The sequence below is a fragment of the Poecilia mexicana genome, unplaced genomic scaffold (genome assembly GCF_051168715.1).
Source record: "Poecilia mexicana isolate PSO_F unplaced genomic scaffold, ASM5116871v1 scaffold_19, whole genome shotgun sequence".
Lineage (NCBI taxonomy): Eukaryota > Metazoa > Chordata > Actinopteri > Cyprinodontiformes > Poeciliidae > Poecilia > Poecilia mexicana.
In genome coordinates, this window is record NW_028263388.1 from 5,521,013 (window position 1) to 5,540,897 (window position 19,885).

The 19,885-nt window shown below is 38.8% G+C and overlaps 1 protein-coding gene across 1 annotated transcript; it reads left to right on the forward strand.

Moving 5' to 3' along the window:
* The first annotated feature begins 546 nt into the window (after positions 1–546).
* ubtd1b (ubiquitin domain containing 1b) lies at positions 547–18,397 on the forward strand. Its single transcript, XM_014997982.2, has 4 exons — positions 547–1,238; positions 13,596–13,823; positions 13,900–14,057; positions 14,952–18,397. The coding sequence occupies exons 1-4, from the start codon at positions 1,166–1,168 to the stop codon at positions 15,219–15,221; spliced, it is 729 nt and encodes a 242-aa protein (XP_014853468.1). The 5' UTR covers positions 547–1,165; the 3' UTR covers positions 15,222–18,397.
* The last annotated feature ends 1,488 nt before the right edge of the window (positions 18,398–19,885 follow it).

The window sequence follows — 19,885 nt, forward strand, 5'->3', positions numbered from 1 at the left end:
ATCCTGGACATAAAGTTTATAGTGTTTTATCATAAACCTTTCCTAAGCCTTTAGCATTATATGAACTGAGCTCAGGTTTACAGAAACAGAATCGAAATGGATATTGGATTACTCAAAATGTTTCAAATGGCCCCTTTAATCTGACCGTGGTAACAACTCTGAAGAATCTAAATCTTAGGTAAACTGAAGAAAATAATGCAAAGCAAAATGAGATTTTAGAGAAGCTTCGTATTAATTTCCTTAACTTATCTAGATTTATCTCTATTTTTCTGTTCGCTATGTATAAATAAATAAATCACCATTTCCTTTTGAGTTCATGTACAATGGAAGTGTCAAATTGATTAAAAGAAAACAAAAAAGAAACTAAGTAAAATTACTTCAGTTTTTTTTTCTTTTTATTTCTTCCCAACTGTAGAATAAATATAGTTAACAAAGTGGAAGCAAGGTGTGACCAAAATTGCTGTTCGTTCAAGAGTGAAGGGAAACAGCGGTTACCTTTAAAAATGAACCCACCTGCGCGCTCGTGCGCATGCGTTCCAGAAAAGTTCGGTGGCGTTAGCTCACCGCTTCAAGTCACCTTTTACCAGCGAGAAGAGACGTTTTCGATGTTTAAAGACGTGCTGCGTTTGAGACAGCTTCTGGGGACAACAGTGTCTCTTCTCTCCGAGCTTCTGGGGGGAATCTAAACTACCTCCCTCGCACTTGTGGGACTTCCAGCACGCGGGGAAATGATGTTGGTTAGCTGAAGTTTGTGTTTACTGATGTTGTGGTGGCTAACTAGTTAGCTCGGTTAGCTTGTTAGCGTGAAAGCTGCGCGTTGCGACCCTTTCGCAACTATCTTTAATTGTCAATGTTAGCTGGAATATAAGCACATTGGTTCTTGCATTCTAAAATAACAGTTCATCTTGGGTTGTTGAAGTTTAAACATATAAACGGTTCGCTTATAAGTAGTGAAAGCGCTCAAACTGACTTTAAAAATCTGCTGCGAGCTTTGAAACGCCTTCACTGTACCCACATTGTGGATACGGATGAAATATCGGGGTCAGAACGTTCTACCTGCCACCTGCCTCCCTCCGTGTCGGACTTAGTTCGTCGTCCTGGTCCGCTATGACCCCCCTATTCATCAAGTAAAAACCCCGTGGAGAGAGAGCGCAGACCTCCAACCATGGGAGGATGTGTGGGAAGATACTGGGAAGACTCGCATAACCGAGGGTCGGCCAGGAACGGTGGACGAGGAGGTGAGACTTCCTTCTTCTTCTTTTTTTTTTTAAGTGTAGAAAATGTAAAAACGTTCGGCTCTCCTGGCTTGCGTCAGTCTGAATAGTTACATTTGCTGCTGTTGCCATGGCATATATTTATCCCCTGACATCTGTTCTGCCCTGTTTTTTTTTTATTATTATATGCCTTTGTGTAAAGAAGTAAACAGAGTAAAATGGCTTTCCTGGGACTCGGCAATAATTTGACTCGTTACCAGACTTTTGGTCTGAAACAGGTCTCCACCAGTTTACTGGACGTCATTTCCTAGCATACTGTTTTAAAATGTTTTTTTTTTTTTTTTACTTTGCATATACTTCCCCTTCATCTCTTCACTTGACGTTTGAATTGTTGGGACTTTTCTGCACAGCATGTAACTGCTTCCCTCCTGTCACAGCTGAAAAGCTCTGCATGTTGGTCTTGTGACAGTTCTGCAATGAAAGCGCACAACATTGTCTTGCAGAAGTTTACAAACCCCCCTGAGAAACTGAACATTTTGTCTTTAGTCACAATAACATTTTATTTGATAGACCCCATGACACATAGTTGAAGTGGAAGGAAGAGGTTTCTGATAATTTTTACAAAGAAAAATATGTAAAAAAAAAAAAAAAAAAGAGGTCTGGCACTCATCAGTATGTAGCCCCACTGAGTCAGCATTTTGTAGACCAACATCTAGTCTGCACAACTAGAAATTTACATTTTTGCAAATCCATTGTTGCAAACTAACACATGCTCCCTTTGACTGTATGGAGAGTGGATATTGATACCATTTTTAACAGATTCTTTATTGGATTTAGGTTACCATTGGTTTTAAACTATTGCAGCTCTGACTCTGTGTTTTGGACTGTGTTGCTCTGTTGGAAGGTGATCCCAAACTATCTAGCAGTTTTTTATTCCAGTGGTTTTTGTTTTGGGTTGTTTTGTATTTATCTCCATTCATTTCCCCAGTCAGTTCTGTCCCTGCCAAAGAAAAGTCTCTCCACAGCATGATACTCCCACCACCCTGAATGGTGTGTTCAGAGTGTCACGCAGTGTTTGTCTGGAAACAATACGTAGTTTTGCACGAAGACCAGAACGTCAAATTTCATCCTCTCCTGACCCATTTGCTGTGTTCGCTATATTACTTTTTTCAAACTTTACACATTACGTCTAACTCTTTTTTTTTTATTATGTTAATAATAGTAATGATGGTGTTCTGCTGCCTGCCTCTCTTCTGTAAAATAAGCAGATGTGACACAGGGATATAGATTTCATATCAGTCAGCGTCACTCTTTCCTGTAAGTATAATGTTCTAGTTAAACACTGCTGAGTTCCCTCTCTTTGTTCTTCCACATTAATGTTTGGCATCCTGATCAGGGTTAGTGCTGTATTCACAGCTCAACTGAACAAACTGGAAATTGCTGCTCAACTTTAATTTCAGCCAAGTGTCGGTGATGAAGTTAAATATTTGCCTCACAAAGTAACTTGTGTCTGAGGTTTTACTTATTTTGGGCACCATACCTATAAGTTAAAACACAGTAAATACAACCAGCAACATGTCATTTGGCATAAATGACATGAAGCCGTCATCCACTGTCTGACTTTATTTGCCACCTCAGCCTGAATGAATTCCTGATGAGGCCTTCTGTACAGTGTTGGTGTTCTGATATCTATTCAGTTATTTCTGAATGGTGATGGGTTTCAGTCTGGGTTTGCTTTGGATTATTGTTCTGGTCTATAATACTATTTCAGAAAAACGCTTCAGGTGTGGGATTTAATATATTCAGGTTTGGCTGTCGATTACATTGTTATACATACTAAAACACCAGATGAAGCAGTGCAGTGTGGTCCTCTCTGAATCTTGGTCCAGCAGACACCAGGCTTACTCTGTTCTTCTAGGAGATTTAACCCCCAGTGACTCTAATTTTACCTAATGGATGTTTCTCCAGTTGTACAGACTTGGCCTCACTTAGCTGACACATGAAGAGTGTAAGGGTGTATTCACACCGGCCTTGTTTAGTTCGCTTTAATCGAACTCTAGTTTGTTTGCCTAGAAAGTCCGGTTTGTTTGGGCAGGTGTGAATGCACAATCAACTCTGATGCTGACCAAAAAACAAAAAAAACAAAAAACTACAGTGCACAGCATTCTGGGTAAATACAACCACAAGTCACGTAAAATGGTAAAAATGGTCTGTAGTCTTTTGCTAAAGACTAAAGAGAAATCCTCCAAAAACTAAAATCTGACGCCACTCATTTTGTTTACGTTTTGTGAAGAAGGAAGTTGCGCTCAGTGTCTTCTTCAGAGGTTTAGTTGTGGTTTGCTCAGTGGTTCTTAGTGCAGCGCCACCAAAGGTAAGGAGGAGAACAGGTTTTTCAAAGTATTTGGTTTGTTTGACACAGTGCAGTGTGAAAGAGAATCTCACCAGCTGAAAATGTAACAAATGTTGCAATTTTGGCCTCCTGTCGTGATTCCAATTAGTTTTCCCTCTAGGTGAACTTGCTGGAATGTCGACTGCTAGGAATACTGTCAGTCATCTGGAATGCTTTCTTTTTTTTTTTTTAATTAAAATGAATCTTTCTCTCAGGATTTACCCATCAACCATAACATTCTTCTGAGATCATTACTGATGTCCATCATCTTTGACGTTTTGTTTGTGAAAAAGCTGTAGAGTCCTACACGGAGCGTCACACCTACAGGAACGTCAAGAGTTTATTTAGGGACATCTGACTGATAAAATCAAGATTTTCCGCTTTGCTTGCCCCTCCCTTTCATTTGCAGAACTTGGGGAAAACTTTTATTTTTGCTTCCTCTATCTCAAAGTGAATATTTAAATACAAAAGATACTGCAGCTATTTGTGGAATACAAACATAAAAAATATTAGTGTAAAATTAAAGTAGTGTGGTTGAGGCCTTTGCTTTTACACCCAGTTGTGCATTTGGTTTTGTTTGATCAGGACGGTTTTAAACACTTTAAAGATAAGATGGTGTGACAAGAACATTTCTAAGACTAACATGAGTTTTTTGGCCAATATTTATTTATTTATTTATTTTATCTATGAAGGACGTAATACACCTTTGTAGCCCAGGGAGAATGCAAATAATTTCTACCTTCATTTTCTCAAGGATGTCGAGTTGCCTCCAGTTTTCGAAGTAGGATTACGGGTTTTCTTTTCTTTAAATATTTTCATCAGCTTCATGCAAAAGTAAACCATAGCCCTGCCCTCATGTCTGCATCCCAAAGTGATTCCTAGTACAGACTGCAGAGGCCAATAAGTGGCTGTTTAAAATTAAAGCCGTCTTCTGGTTTATGACTGTGGCTGGTGATAATTTCCCGCTCTGATTCATATCTACACGCCCTCCCTCTTCCTCTCTGCTCCCAGTCGCTGTTTAACGAGAAAAACTGCAAGTATCATCGTGTCCTGCTGCATCACTGACTCCTGTGTCTTTTGGGACCCGTGCCGACACGGCCTTACCCAGATTCACAGGAAATTAGACACACTAAAAGCTTATTTTTGGTTTGTTTTTTAAATTATTTACGGGTCAGAGTAACGGGTTCTTGCGTTTCTGTGTGTTCTCCCCATTTCTGTTTTTTTTTACTGAAAAATGTGAGTCAGTTTTTGGAAGAAAAAGAAAGAAATTTGTCCTCAGTCTTTTCAAACTGAAAATCACTTTACAACCCAACTTTACTTACTGCAAAATAAAACTTTACATGCTAATATCGTTTTAGAAAAGTACCAATAATGTTGAATCTCTAAGAAAATGCCCTGCATGGAATCAAATTTCTCTAAAAAAAATGAAAAGATGGCTTTTTTATCACTGTATGTTGACTTAATGCTTTGTTGTTTACAGATGCCTCCTTGTTCTAAGGAATTTTCCTGCTTGTTGTAGTCGTCCAGCTCTCCTTAAAAATGTAAATGGCTTACGCTTGTGGCTGGGATGTAATGTTCTAACTGTCTGCTTTTAGTGCTTTTGGACTCATTCTATAAACTGACCGTTTTCAGGAGGAACACTAAATGAGCTCTTCTTACTCTTCTATATAGTTGCAACATTAAAATATCTGGAACAAAGATATCTGGTGACTATCATAATTCTTGAGGGTTAGCTTGTACTTAAAACTCAGATGTTTTAGAAATAAAGCTGTGTAATATACTGCTGATTTACTCTTATTACAGTATCACTAAATGCACTATGGTAATTGGATATTTTTTCTTTGTCACAACTTCACACATTGGGAAGAAGCAACTTTTTTTTGGATGGAAATAATCAAGTAGCTGGATAGATTTCTCATTCTGTTAATGTGTTTGATATGAACATCAAAATTGTATTTATTTTTATTCAATAAAAAGCCCAGTTAGCTAGCATATAGGTGTTTATTAGGTATCTGGGGAGAAACCACATGGGAACATGTAAACTGCATGCAGAAAAACCCAGGTTGGGATTTGAACTCAGGACCTTCCTAGCTGCAAGGCAACAGTAACAATGTTTTCATTACAAACTTTGTCAATGATCAGCTAATGGCGAAACAATAACCCCACAATTGCTGTTTCGATTCAATAAGAAACGCAATGAAAATCACATGTGAATTAGTTTGTTCATTAAATCATTAAAAATCATGCCATGCCATCATCCTCCAACTACTTCCTGTTGTTTTCTTCTTCATGGTTTGCACCAGTGGCAACAGCCTGTTGTTGATCATGTGACTTGTGTGATGCGAAAAAAGGTTTTCTGTTGCAGTTTTGAAATATCACTTTCGATACGGCAAAGAAACCACCTCTTCCTAGAGCCAAAACCTTTTATCCAAAAGTTTTTCAAAATTTCCATGTTTTCATTAAGCAAATTTATTTTCACAAGTTTTCTTTTTTATCCAAATGTAATTTACTAGGGCTGCTACTGACAATTTTATTTCCATTCATCTAATGATGCATCTTTGTATTAATCCAATTGTTCCCCAAAAATCTGAACTTTTTTTTTGCAAACTTTCATTTTTTACATAGCATAAAATAAAAGGTTAGCCTTGTGATCCAACTTTAACCAAAGATTTCACATATGTTGCGTTTCTGGGTACTTAAATCAACTCTCAGAAACGCACAATGCTATATTTTTCATTCAGTGTTACTGCATCTTTAATTGCTTTGCATAGAACTGTAATTATGTTTTCCACTATATTTCTATTGGAGACAGGTGTGTTTTATTTCAGGGCTGCTCGATAATAAACCTTATGATGGCAACGATACTGGTCAATATTTCAGTTTCGATCTCAGTTGTGATACGTGCCTATTTTCTTTTATATTGGTCAGCATGTATTACATTCAAGTCATTGTGGTATGAATATGGTTTTGGTGTATTTGGGCCATCATACTTTATTTTCCATTACTTTTGCTCACTTTAGGTTTGAGATGACACACTATTCTTGTCCAGTGAATTGAATGATTTAGCAGTATAGCGCTTGGTTCAAAAGGAGGACTGATGTAGATGATCATGACCCCTGGATGGATGTGGTGTTTGAACATGTTAGCCTAAGATCTTAGAACTGGACTAAATGTTCACCTTTGCTCCAACAGAGAGTTCAGTACAACAAACAAGCAGTAATACTAAGGCAAAAACAAAGTAATAAAATCATCCCATAAAACAATAAAAGTGCAGATAAATCACATTGTCAGGAAATGCCATAGTCCATGGTATTTACTTAACATGAATACCATGGACTAAAAGTGAGTCTTTAGGAGCACATTGAAGTTCTCCAAACTGTGAACAGATCTGACGTGGAGAGGCAAGACGATCCCCTCTACTTCTTCAAAGTCTGGATCTTTCAGAAACACAAGCAGCCCTTCAGAAGTTCTGTTTATTGCCCTGCTGAAAGGCACATTGTGTGATGTGCCAACCTGTTCTGCAGGCAACCGAGATCTGATCATTCCAGATGGATTTTGGTTAATTCTCTGCAGTCTGCTTATTGACCAGAGCACGTTAATGCTGGGTCTGCACTGGGTTGTTGAGGGAAATCTAGAATTGTTTGAAAAGCAAATTAATTTGTTTGGATTGTAATAGTTTTCCAAAGCAGCATGTGTGACATAATTGTACAGCTCCCAAATGTTTTCTTGCATTTGCGGCCATTATGAACTTACACCAGTACAAATATTATGAAACGTATGCTAATTATTTAAAAATGACGTTATCAGGGCCCCAGTTTGAGCCCAATTATCTTAAATAACAATATTATGATAAGAATGACTCCTCCTGTGATGTAACAAACTTTTATGTGGAAAACCTTTACAAACCCCAAATACTGGAAAATGACTGGGAAGGTTACTTTCACTGTTTCAATTTTTTTTTTCACTCCAGGTTTCATAATAGCATCTGTAAATAATGAACAGAAATACTGGTGGGAAACAGTTGTTCATTGTTTTCCACCAGTTGTGCTACATACAGCTTCAGTTTTTAACTGTTTCAGTTAAGTTTCATTGGTCACTTTTGAATGTATGCAGTGATGGATTTATAGCCAAAAATAAAGTTCGACTAATTTTAAATTCTGTCCTGAGACAACTATGTGATCCAGTTATGTTTTTAATCAAAGCGTCACCCGCACATATGGTGTATGTGAGCTTTAGCGTCCAGCTGTGAAAAGATGCTTGCTAACCTTGATGAGCATTACTGACTGGTCCCTTGTGGTTTAAGGTGACTGCTCTCCCAGCAGCTAACATGTTTTATTGTCCTCAGCTCATCAGTACTGCTAGCCATGTCATAAACCAGCAGACTAGTTGGGAATGAAGCAAACCAAACTCATATTGTGGTGGGATTCGAGGAAATTTCTAAATCACCTTTATTCATCAAAACATCTTGGTGGAAGAAACTGTCTCTGTTTTGGCAAATGGCGTTTCCTTAATGCCGACCTGAAGGTGAAAGTCTGAACCGCTTGTGTCCAGGATGTGTGGGGTCTGCAGAGATGTTTTCCTTTCCCTACAAGTCCTGGATGGAGGGAAGGTCAGGCCTGATCCTCTCTGCAGACCCAATTGTTCCTGGCAGATGAACAAACACTGGACAGAGAGAATAACGGTAGCATAGAAAGATGACCAGCAGCTCTACTTGTTGAGTTTCCTCAGGAAGCACAGTTTCTGCTGGGCCTTCTTCCAAACAGTGTCTGTGTAAAGTCTCAAAAGGATTGTTCCTAGGAACGGAGAGTGATCCAACATCGGTTCTTAGAAAAGTCTCCTGGTACTCAGGAGATACTCTTATTGGGGAACAAAACAACTTTAATTTGTTCCATCATGGTTGGATAGTCTGTATTTAAAACAAAACAAAACAAAAAAAAGGTTCAATCAGGTTCAATATAGTCCTACATGCAAACGACAAACACTTAAGTAACATGAGAGCTAAACTTTACCCACTTGGAAACCACTCCAGAAACCTGGATGATTTGCCTTGGTGATGAGCTTGCACAGAGGTGTTTGACTTCACCTGGGAGTATGCACTCCTATAAAACATGTTGATGCGTTAAGCGCCTGCCGTACACCGCCGTACGGGAAGCATCACGCCGCCAGCGTTTCTACCAGCACCTGGATGAGCACGCTGATACTGTTTCAGTTTTGCTTTACTAATTTTATGAGCTGGCAAAAGTACAGCTGAAAGCAGTTACAGTGTTTCTGATTGCCTTAAACATAGCAGGAGCTTTTTTGTTTTGTAGCAAGTTGTTGCCTTTTAGTTTGTGCTACAATAAAAAGGCCGCTCCGTGTGCGTTTAGTGTTGAGCGAGAGAATGCGCCAACATGCATTAATGACCTCAGAACAGGAGAATGTGTAAGGCTGTTTAAATGTCTGAGGCAAAACGCAACCTTAGCAGCGCGATGCTACAGCAGAGCCAGAAAATCCTTTCATAACCACCTGTTGTTTTTCTCATTCTCATTCGTTTTGTGTGTTTATAGCGTGTTTGATGGAACATAGCACCAGAGAGGCTTTTTATTTGTTTGTTCATGACTCCTTTCATTAGCGCTCATAAATATATCCCGCTTCAATGCAGCCTCTTCACATGGACCCTGCTTTTTATGAGCCCAGCAGGAGCGAAACAGCTTGATATTGCTTCATCTGTCTGTAATGCATTGCTTCATCTGTCTATTTGTGTTCAGCAGGGCTGTTCTCCAAATCACTTCCTTTTGTTTCTGCCTATTTTTCATACCCAAACACCAGACCACAGTTATTCCCGTCAACTGTGCTTCTCCCACTTGAGTCCTCTGAAGTTTCTCAGTAAGTTTGGGGGCAAGACGTTTAAGGCGAGTGGTTTCAGTTAGGAATCTTATTTAAACACAGTCAAGCTTACTGTTTTGAGGTTTTATTGTGATTCTAAATTGAGGAACAATACAATAAAATCACAATTGCTGTCTGGGAAGGATAAATCTATCCTCCAGGAAATGCAGCTTCTTTTTTTTATGTTCATCGACTCAGTTGTTGTCCAACTTCCTCCTGTTTTTTAATGCATGGCCATTTGGTATTTGTCAATTTTTGCCAATACAGATATATATTTTTTTGGTCTTAAAAGTTGCTAGGTAACAGTAGGGAGACTATTAACTGCACACATGTAGATATATCCTGGTAGACAATGGCTGATTTTCAGACCTCTGTGGAGGTAGTTGAGATCGATTTCACATGCATTGGCCGATCACCTGTTATGTAATGGTAGAATTAGTGCAGCCATCATTTTAATTGTGTTTTGATGCATAAAAATGTATTTCAAATCATTGTACTTTCTTTACTTGAGCTTTAATAGATTGAACATGCTTATCTGTAGATTAAACAACACAAACTGAGTTTTGCTGAACAAATGTGCAGTTGGCAGGGTAGCTAACTCTGTCTACGTTACGGTTGGGTCCATTTAAAGACGTACTCGATTAGAGTGACGGTGATGTCTGTACTATAATAATCTCCCTTTGTCAATATTTATAGTAGAAACAGTTCATGACTGTCTTGTCTGTTAGAGAAGTTAGAGCTAATGTAATGTATGTGGGTAGTTCTCCCTGACCCCAGACTGAGCTCCATTTTCAACACAAACATGATCTGTAAAGTATCTGCTACACAGTCAGATGACCTGGGCACTGCTCTGAAGTATGAGGCTGATTCACATTAGATGACTATAAAAGAGATTTGGATCTTGTGTAAGGTTTTGTTTCAAAGCCTCTGGAAGGCCTTTTTTCTTTTTCTTCTTGTTGCTGAGTGCTCTCTCTGAGGGCTTCTTACTAGTGGTGCACCGGTTGCAGTTTTCGAACCAGTTACTGATCTGAAAAAAGCCTGACTTGCCAATTCCTATTTTGACTCATAACAAGTTTTTTTTTTTTTTTTTGACTGTGAAGTTTCTAAATATATTTTTATATAAAATTGCTGAGTTGGCATGGCAACAGTGGGGTGATTATTGTTAACAAAAGAAGACGATGGCTGATTTTTCAGACCTTTGCAGAGGTAGATAATATCAGTGACAAAGATTGGTTTGACATGCAAGTATTGGCCAATCACCAATCTCCCAAAATTGATGTGAATTTTTTAATTACAAACCAAAATGCAATGGCATGTACACAGACATTGAGTAAACAGTTTATTTATCTACTAACCACATCAACTGTAAATAAAGTGATACACCAAACTTGACCCTTTTTTTTTCTTACAGAGCTGAAATTAAATGGAAATCCCTTCTTTTTTTTCCCTTTGCGGTCAAATTTTCATATCTGCACCAATAAAGTGTATTATTCTTTGTTTGGAAGCCTCTTCCAGCTATCTAATGCAGTGCTTGTTAAAGTAGTAGATTATCCTGCCAATATTTCCATATCCAGCATCTTCTGGATCTATACATTCATCAGAATGGGTGACAGTTGACATTCTGTGGGAAATGGCGGCTGTTTGTTTCAGTGGTTCCTGGAAGAAATCGTTGAAACTCTAACCGATCCAACTCTCACACTTTTATAAGAAAGTTGTTGTCAGGCAGTCTAGTGGTGTTTCGATATGGTGAGTTTACCAAATGGGCAGAAAATTCTTTGTATATTTGGTCAGAGGCAGTCATTCTGAAAATTGCTGGATTCTGGTGAACAAATGATTTCTCTCTTGAGGTCTCCATGCATCCTTAAAGTGTTGAATCTATGAAGGTCTTAAAATGAAGGTTTTAAAATGTCTTAAATTAATTTAAAAAGAAAGTAGACCTTTTAATATTTTAATCACCGGTCTTAAATTTTATCTTGACGGCATTAGTCTTGTGTGTGTAATTTCTAATTTTTTTCCTTGCAGGACTTTTCTGTCAGGAAAAAGTTTGAGTTGCACTCATAGTCCTTGGGTTCTCTAACTCAAGACAGTTGAGGCTACCGCTAATTGACTGCTAACACATCCTTGCTAGCTATCTAGCTTTGTTGTGTCTATCTTGGGCAAGTGCAAATTTCTTGCCAGTTGGCTATGAAGTTTGTAAATTTCTTTAGAAATTATAGATATAGGTCTTAAATTCCATAATAGTCTTATAAAGGTCTTAAATTTGAGTTATCATATGTAGTCTAAATAGAGGCAGTGGTCTTCATGTCACACTGTTCTGATTTATATTTTACACACCAACCAGTGACTCCCATCTCTAATTGAAGCAGGTGTTGTACTTCATATTTAAGGGTACAGACATCTTTTTCTTTCTGATATTGCAGTACAAAAGCCATGTCTTTCGACAAAAATTTGAGGAACAATTTACATATTCAGAGGAAGGAATGACTTCATTAGGAGCTTCAGTAAACAATGGGAAGCGGCAGAGTGTCCAAGTCATGCCTGCGCTTTGTGTTGAAACCGATGGTGGACGACACAGATAGGGTTACACAAACACACACACGTAGGGTACACATCCTTCATGCATATTGCAAGCTCTGCAGCACCTGCTAATTTTAGGCTGGGACGACATGTCGGTGTGTGGTGGGAGTGTTTGCTGTCTCTGGTGACGGATCCGATTTCTCTTCCCTGCCAGGTTTTTTTTTTTTTAATTATTTTTATTGCTGTTAAAATGAGAATCATATTCTGTGGGTTCATATCTGTTGCACACACACCCGCCTGTGAAAAGTCTGCAATCTGAACAAAAAGTTGTTTCCGTGCTCTTCAAACCAAGAATCCTGTTCACCAAAGGTTCACTGAATCGTCCAGTTATCGGATATTATTCACCCTCTTACTATGTCCAACCTGGTTTAAAGGAGTGGTGCTTTCCTGTGCTTGCAAGTGTTTGAACACTAAGGCTGAAGTCTTTTTTTTTTTTTTCTTTCTTTCTTTTTTTTTTAGCCCTAAAATGCAAATACAATCAAATTGTGTTCATAGGAAACTGGGCAGAGCTCATTCAGGCTCTTTAAATATATTCTTGTTAGAAACTAATGTGGCTGAGTGGCTTGAAAAAGTATTTGTGCCTCTGAGGTTTTTCACATTTTGACATGCTACAACTGCAAACAACAGTTTTTATTTTACTGGGATTTGATGGAAACTAGTGTATATTTGTAGAATGTAAAGTCTAAAGTGGGAATGGATTGTAAAACTTTTTTTTTTTAGAAGTACTGTCTGTCATCAGGGAATTCTAAAAAGTAGGAAACAATTGCAGGATATGGGTGTCCAACTAAATTGACAAGCACATAATTAAAAAAGCATAAATCAGCCAAGAGCCCCACGAGGAGGTGGCAGCATCATGCTGTAAGGATTACAAATCCATTCTATACTACTATATTTTCTAAAAAAAAAAAAAAAAAAAAAGGTTAAATTACACACAGCACACATATATTGCAATGGATTTTATTTAGGGGCATCAGAGTACAATAGCAACAGTCCTAATTAACTAAATTCAGTTCAAAAATACTCCAGTAGCAGTCAGTTGTCCAATGAATCTGAAGAGGCCTCTGACTGAAGACTTGCTGTGTGACAATCTCATGACATGCTAACAGCTCCATATTCTGGCATCGGAGATGCTATTCCACAATAACATGTCTTAGATGACATCATCCAGCTTATTGGCAAGAAATGCAAATCCACCTCATTTGCTTTTGCTATTCCTCTTTGAATTTGAGGCTCTCTGGTACTTGGGTCAAAGTTCAGATATTATTTGAGGTTTTGAGATGACAATTAGCTGCTCTTAGTTGTTTAAAAAAAATTGTTGCCATGGCTACCCATCTTAACAAGTGTTAGAAAGTAAAAATAAAAAGAGCAGAAATCCTTCTAGATGCACAACATCCAAAACCAGAGGGCACAAATTGTCCAAACATGAAATGATTCAACTGCAAAGATGTAACAGAGTTCATTGAAGTTTCTTATGCGACTAAGATTTCAGCCAATGTATCCTACAGAAATATTTTTTTCTTGCTGTTAGTTTATCGTTCTCTCTCTCCCAGGACGGAACGAGCCGCTGAAAAAAGACCGTCCCAAGTGGAAGAGCGACTACCCGATGACGGAGGGACAGCTGAGGAGCAAGCGAGACGAGTTCTGGGACACGGCACCGGCGTTTGAGGGCCGGAAGGAGATCTGGGACGCCCTGAAGGCCGCCGCCGTGGCCCTGGAGTGCAATGACCACGAGCTGGCCCAGGCGATAGTGGATGGAGCCAGCATCACTCTGCCACACGGTGAGGCCCGTCTCCATCGGGACAATTCCTCACATTTACACACTTTAGACGTTTGTTTTTTCCCTTCCTTTCACAGGGACGCTGACCGAATGTTACGACGAACTGGGTAATCGCTACCAACTGCCAGTCTACTGCCTAGCGCCCCCTGTCAATCTCATCTCAGAATGCAGCGATGAGGACCGCAGTGACAGCCCTGAACCCCCCGTAGCATCTAAAAAAGAATTTCAACTCAAGGTAACTCCTCTCAGACCTGTACTACGATGTGTGCCCTACTAAGTTATCCTACAATTTGTGGTAGATGGGGGGGAGTACATTTCTATCAATTTTCTAGAAAAAGTTTGGAAATTTGAGTTTGAAAATTTGTTAGAACACCGAAATTTACTAGGTAAAAAAATTGGAAATTTGAGTTCAAAGTCAAAATTTCAACTTTTGAAACTCAGAAAATTTCCAACTAAAACTTAGAAATTTCCACTTTTTTCAAATTTCTAAGATTATTCCTAAGATTTAAAGTTTTTTTTTTCTCGCAAATTTTCAACTTTTCAAAGTCAGAAATTTACTTTTTTGCTAAAAAAAATTGTGATCTAAAAATTTCTGACTTTTTGGTGGAAATTTACAAAAATTCTTTTTAAAATACACAGTCAGAGATTGGAAATTGGAATTATGAAAATAAATTTTCTTAATGGATGCACGCCAATTTCGAAAACTATTTCAGTACTGTTTTTGCTCTAGAGTGGTATGGTTGTTCAGCCATTTCAAAATTTGTGTATTTTGCAAAACTGTAACAGAAACACCTTTTCCACATCACACGAGTCACGTGATCAACAACCAGATGTTACTATTGGCAGAAAAAATAAAGAAGTCAAGCGGTGATGGCAGGATGATGGCGCTGCATGTTTTTTACCGACTTGTCACATAAACAACCTGGTTCATGTGTGATTTTGTGTTTCTTTAATGGAAACAACACAATTGCTAATTTGTTTTTTTTCCTCAACATTAGCGGAATATCAACAAAGTTTTACGCACATTTATATTTTAAATGCAGCTTCTGTCTGGTAATCCATGAAGTAAAATTGGAGTAAAGTTATTAAAGATTTTTCATCTTGCCGGTTCAACCATCTGCTTTGTTAGGTACGACTGTCCACGGGGAAGGATGTGCGCCTCAACGCCAGTATGGCCGACACCATTGGGCAGCTGAAGAAGCAGCTGCAGGCCCAGGAGGACATCGACGTGCTGCAGCAGCGCTGGTTCTTCTCTGGCAAGCTGCTGACAGACAAGACGCGCCTGCAGGACACCAAGATCCAGAAGGACTTCGTCATCCAGGTCATCGTCAACGCACAGGCGTCAGGAGCCTCCAAACCGTCACCCATAACCACTTCCTCTTCGCCCAAGTCCCAGTGATTGCAGCAGGTTGGAGCAGAGGTACCACCCGATGACTATGCTGCATTTGACAGAAAACAAAATTTTGGAGGCTTAAACTAAAAAGGGGAATAAAGAAGAAGTGCTGCTTACTTTTTAACATTTCTGGTTTGTGTTTATTTGGAAGAGCAGATTGCTGAGTCTGGACATCCTCACCAGACTCCAGGTCTGGGTGTGTATTGTGTCTCTGAGCCACTTTCAAACGGAAGTGGAGCTCATCGCGCTGGCGGAAACGCCGCCCTTGGCCACTGCATACTCAGACTTTTCATCTGCAACGTGGAGCAGAGGGGTTCCTGTTGGATTAAATCACACAGACACTTAGCAGCTCTGGTGGAGCGTACAATGCAACACGTTTCTTTTACTGACAAAATACTAACTGAGCTGTTTTGCACAATTAAAGGTTCTTACTATACTTCTGCGGTAGATTGTGTGCCTTCAAGATAAAAAAAGGGTTAATATAAAGGATGAGAGACTTCCTGCTATAGGCTGAACCCTGTGTATTTTTTTAGATTCAAATCAATCATGAATTGCTGTCACTGCTGCCTTTATTATGCTGTTTTATAATGGGTGTGTATTGTGTTAATGCAGGAAAAACAATCTACGATAAAATCCAGTTTTTTGCCTTCCAGGCGGCTTCATGACCACTAGAAGGAGCCACACTGCCCCTTTCTGTTCGGTTTTATTGTTTTGGTGAATTTCCACCCCCTCTCTCTCTCTCCAACTGATGATTGTGATTACTTCATATTCCCTGAAACTATAGAGGAAAATTCCCTTCACCAGCATACGAAGGACTGTACGTGGAGCAGTGAGTCAGAACTATGACCCAAAACCCAGATTCAGATATTCAGAGGTTGATTTGAACGCCCCCTAGTGGTAGCATGTCGTATTGAAAATGGTGAAATAATGGTCCACCAATAAACAGTGGAAAGGAAACGAATAGTTGGGGGTTTTTTAAGCTTTTGAATGCTTTATGTAAAAATAGTGAGATGGGCTTCGTTTTCTCTCACTGCTCCAGTTGCTCACTTCTCCTGACCGTCTCATTACGGTACTTGTATCATTTCAAAGTCATTTAAATACCAGCGCTTATAACAGGGATACTCCACCGCAAATGTCGCAGACTTGAACAAGAAGTTTTATTTTTTCCTATATGTGCAATACAACAGACCTCGCATTGTTTTGGTTTCTAAAGCAACAGAGTTGTGTGAAAGTAGAGTCCAGGCCAGCTGCGATCTGATAATCAGGACCAGCACCCCGCCTAGTGGCTGCAAATGGTTATTTTTCTACGAAATGTATTCATGTATTCTCTTCTTCAAACAATCAGAGCACAGCCTGCAAGGCAAACCTTCGCTTATCAGTGAGTCCTGTCTGTCTTAGCTGTGAAGGAACCTCTTAGTTTCAGGGTGAGTTCATTTATTGAACCGCCATCTTTGCTGAGTTGAGCCCTGACTAGAAAGTCGGTGTTTGATCCTTTTTTTTTTTCCCCAGACGTTTGTCATTGTATTTTGTCTTTTGTGAAACTTAAAGGGATTCAAAAATGATTCAAGAGCTACAAAGAACCTCAAAAAGAAACCCCTACTTTTATGGGTCCAGTAAAGCACGCATGCAGTAACCACTTAATCTCAAAGAATTTTTAACCCGCAACTTAAAACGGCTCCCGATTTGTTCGCTCCATTGTCTTCCAACATTTTTCTATTTAGTACTTGTAAACGAAGCATTCGGTGCCTCCCCATAGCATTTGTTTCTCTTGGTGGTCAAGAAACTAACCACATTATATCATATGAGACTTTAAAGGAACAAGACTTTGCATTTACTCTCTGCGTTAACCCTCCCGCGATCTTATGTTCAGGAGGAGCGCGTGCGGCTGTTCTTATTAGAAAGCGGGGCATTTGTAACAGCGCACGTGAGCTGAACTGTTGACAGGGTAAAAAGCTCGCGCGGGAGGGCTAAATTGTTTTACAGACGTTCAATTACAATTACAAAATTGACACCTAGTCGATGGGAAAGCTGGGTTGAATGTTACTTTGAGCACAAAATGGCACAATGAGCAGCTGCCATTTAACCTGGAATGTTTTCCTCGGCAGCCTTAATGCAGTTCATTCGCGACCAGCCATGGTTCAAACGGTAAACACGCTTTTCGCTTTGTCGACGCTTTTAGAAAAGAAATTTAATATTTTTATTGGATATTAAAATTACAACTTCAGGTAACAAAAAATTTTTTTGATTTGGTTTTGTTTTGTTAAAGGGTATGCTTACCTCGTTTTAAAACCTGATGGATCTGATTTTCATTATTTCTTCACATGCACTCAGTAATGTAAAGCCATGTAAGTAAAAAAAAATCCTTGCTGTATGTTGGACAAGTTTCAACTTTCCCCTTTAGCATATCCTCCAGGATGGAAGTCATATAGCCAAGGTTTGCTTCTTTTACCGTCTGATTTTTGGTCCTCCTTGGGCTCTTTCTCAGTCATGTGAGCTGCTTGTAAAACATAGTACAACAAATGTGTGTTTATAGTTTCCAAAGCTGTGAATTTGTCCCACTTGACTGATTTTCACCTGTATTTGGTTGCTTATTTGCAAAAAAAAAAATTGAAAATGCTTTGCATTTGTAGCGATCATTTGTCTGAGATGTTAATTTTTCAGGAGAGGTTCACAAAATGTCACACAATTCTCCAGAGATGTTAGTTTCAGTCTGTCCACATTGGAAACTCGGATTATTCAGGTCAGTCTGGAGAAACAGGAGTAAAATATGTATAAGAATAACATTTTGTACACCTCGGAACAGAACACGACAAGAGTAATGTAAATGTTGTGAACATTTGTTTTTATGCTACACAAATGGACCCCCAAAACGACTATGAAATTAAATAAAAGCCATAACGTGAGATCAAGAGATTATATCAGCAAGGAGCTGCCACTCCATGTATTGCCTATTATTCTTGCCTTTAAGAACTTTAAATTAAGTTTTAGGTTTAGATTTTTGTTTTTCACAGCAGAACAGACATATAAAGCACTAAAAATGTTTAAAAATGGGTTTATTTAGTCGGAGGGAAATGTTAAGAACATGATGACATTTACAAGTTATTTTATTGTTCATTTATATGCTGATTTCATGTAAAATCATGTTTTTAAACTGTTGAATAAAGTAAAACTTGTGAAAGTAATTCTTGCATTAGTTTTTCCTTCAGTTTTTCCCCCACTGGAGACAATCTACGAATGCATCTCAATAAGTTTAAAGTAATTTCAGTAGACCACTTAAAAACATGGAACTCGCACACATTGATTTTCCAACTACCTTTTTAGTATTAAAAATTGTTAAAATGTTCTTGTTATTCTGAATTTGAGAAACTGAATTTTGGCTTTATATTAACTGTAAGCCATAGTAATCAGTCATTATGCAAATTGTGCTATTTTAAAACACTTGAAATTTTAGTAAATTAAGTGTTCAAAGATATTCAAGTTTGAGAAATATCTGTATCTTCGTCTTTACCACAAGATGGCGCTGTGCTCCTGTGCACAGATGGGAACAAGGCTTGCTTAACAAACAGGGAACCTTCCAGTCTTGTCTTGGCAAATGTGTCAATTTGTAGCATGTGACTGACATTCAAGGAAAAATCCAGTTTATGAAGCTAGGTTCCATCTTTTTCTTCCACATTTTCTTGTTGCTCTGCAACCTGCAACACGACTACAAGAGTTGGTGTTTCACAATCATTTGACAAATGGGAGAACGAGGCCAGACAAACACTGCTACAGCACTTTTTTATCCCTACATTGCTTTTCTTGTTGACCACTCATTAATCACCCATTTTCTAAAATACATTTCAAACCACAAATAGCTGCATCTTGCACTCTTTTCTATAGCTTGGTGGGTGGGGGTGGGGAGAGTACAAAAATTACAAGCTTTAATTCTGTTTATTACAAAGAAGAGCTGTTAAATGCTTATCTTTCTGTCTCAGCAACAGGAAACTGCTCAGTGTGTTAGCATAGCTGGTTTTTCTCTAAAAAGCCACAGAAGGTATTTTCTGATTATGTAAGGATCCTATTCCGGCATTAGCCGCACACATGGGGTGGCACATAGAGAGGAAGGTCTTAAGGCAGTTTTTCTGTCTTGGTTTCTGTAAAACAGTCAACAGAGTCTGTGGAGGACTGTGGCACTCTGAGTCTGGGGAAAAAAGCCCCTATTGATGGTGGGATTTCACAGGGAGAACTGTGTGTTTTTGGTCACTCGCCCAATGGGTTTTACCCTGAATTCTGATGGACCCACGGTGACCTGACACCACAGCAGAGAGGTTTTTAATAAGAACCTGGTTACGCACCGATGTATAAGGGATTCACTAGATTTACAACAGTTATTCTTCACTTTGTTGTCTCTTGCTTTTTTTCTGTGCAAAACTGCCATGCTCGTCGGATTGTTTGGAGATCCTCCCGAAACCACAGCAATGTCAGCACTCGCTATTTAGAAGAATAAAGTACATTCCTTTACATTTTTGGCTAAGTTGAATTAAACCGTTTTCTGTGTCTGTTCTGAAAATTGTTAAACACTTAATTTAAACAAAGAAATAGGTACTATTTCCCTCCCCTCCCCTCCCCTCAACAAACCCCTAAACAGTTCTCTGGAAATGTGGAAATTCCCAACCCACATGCTGCAATTC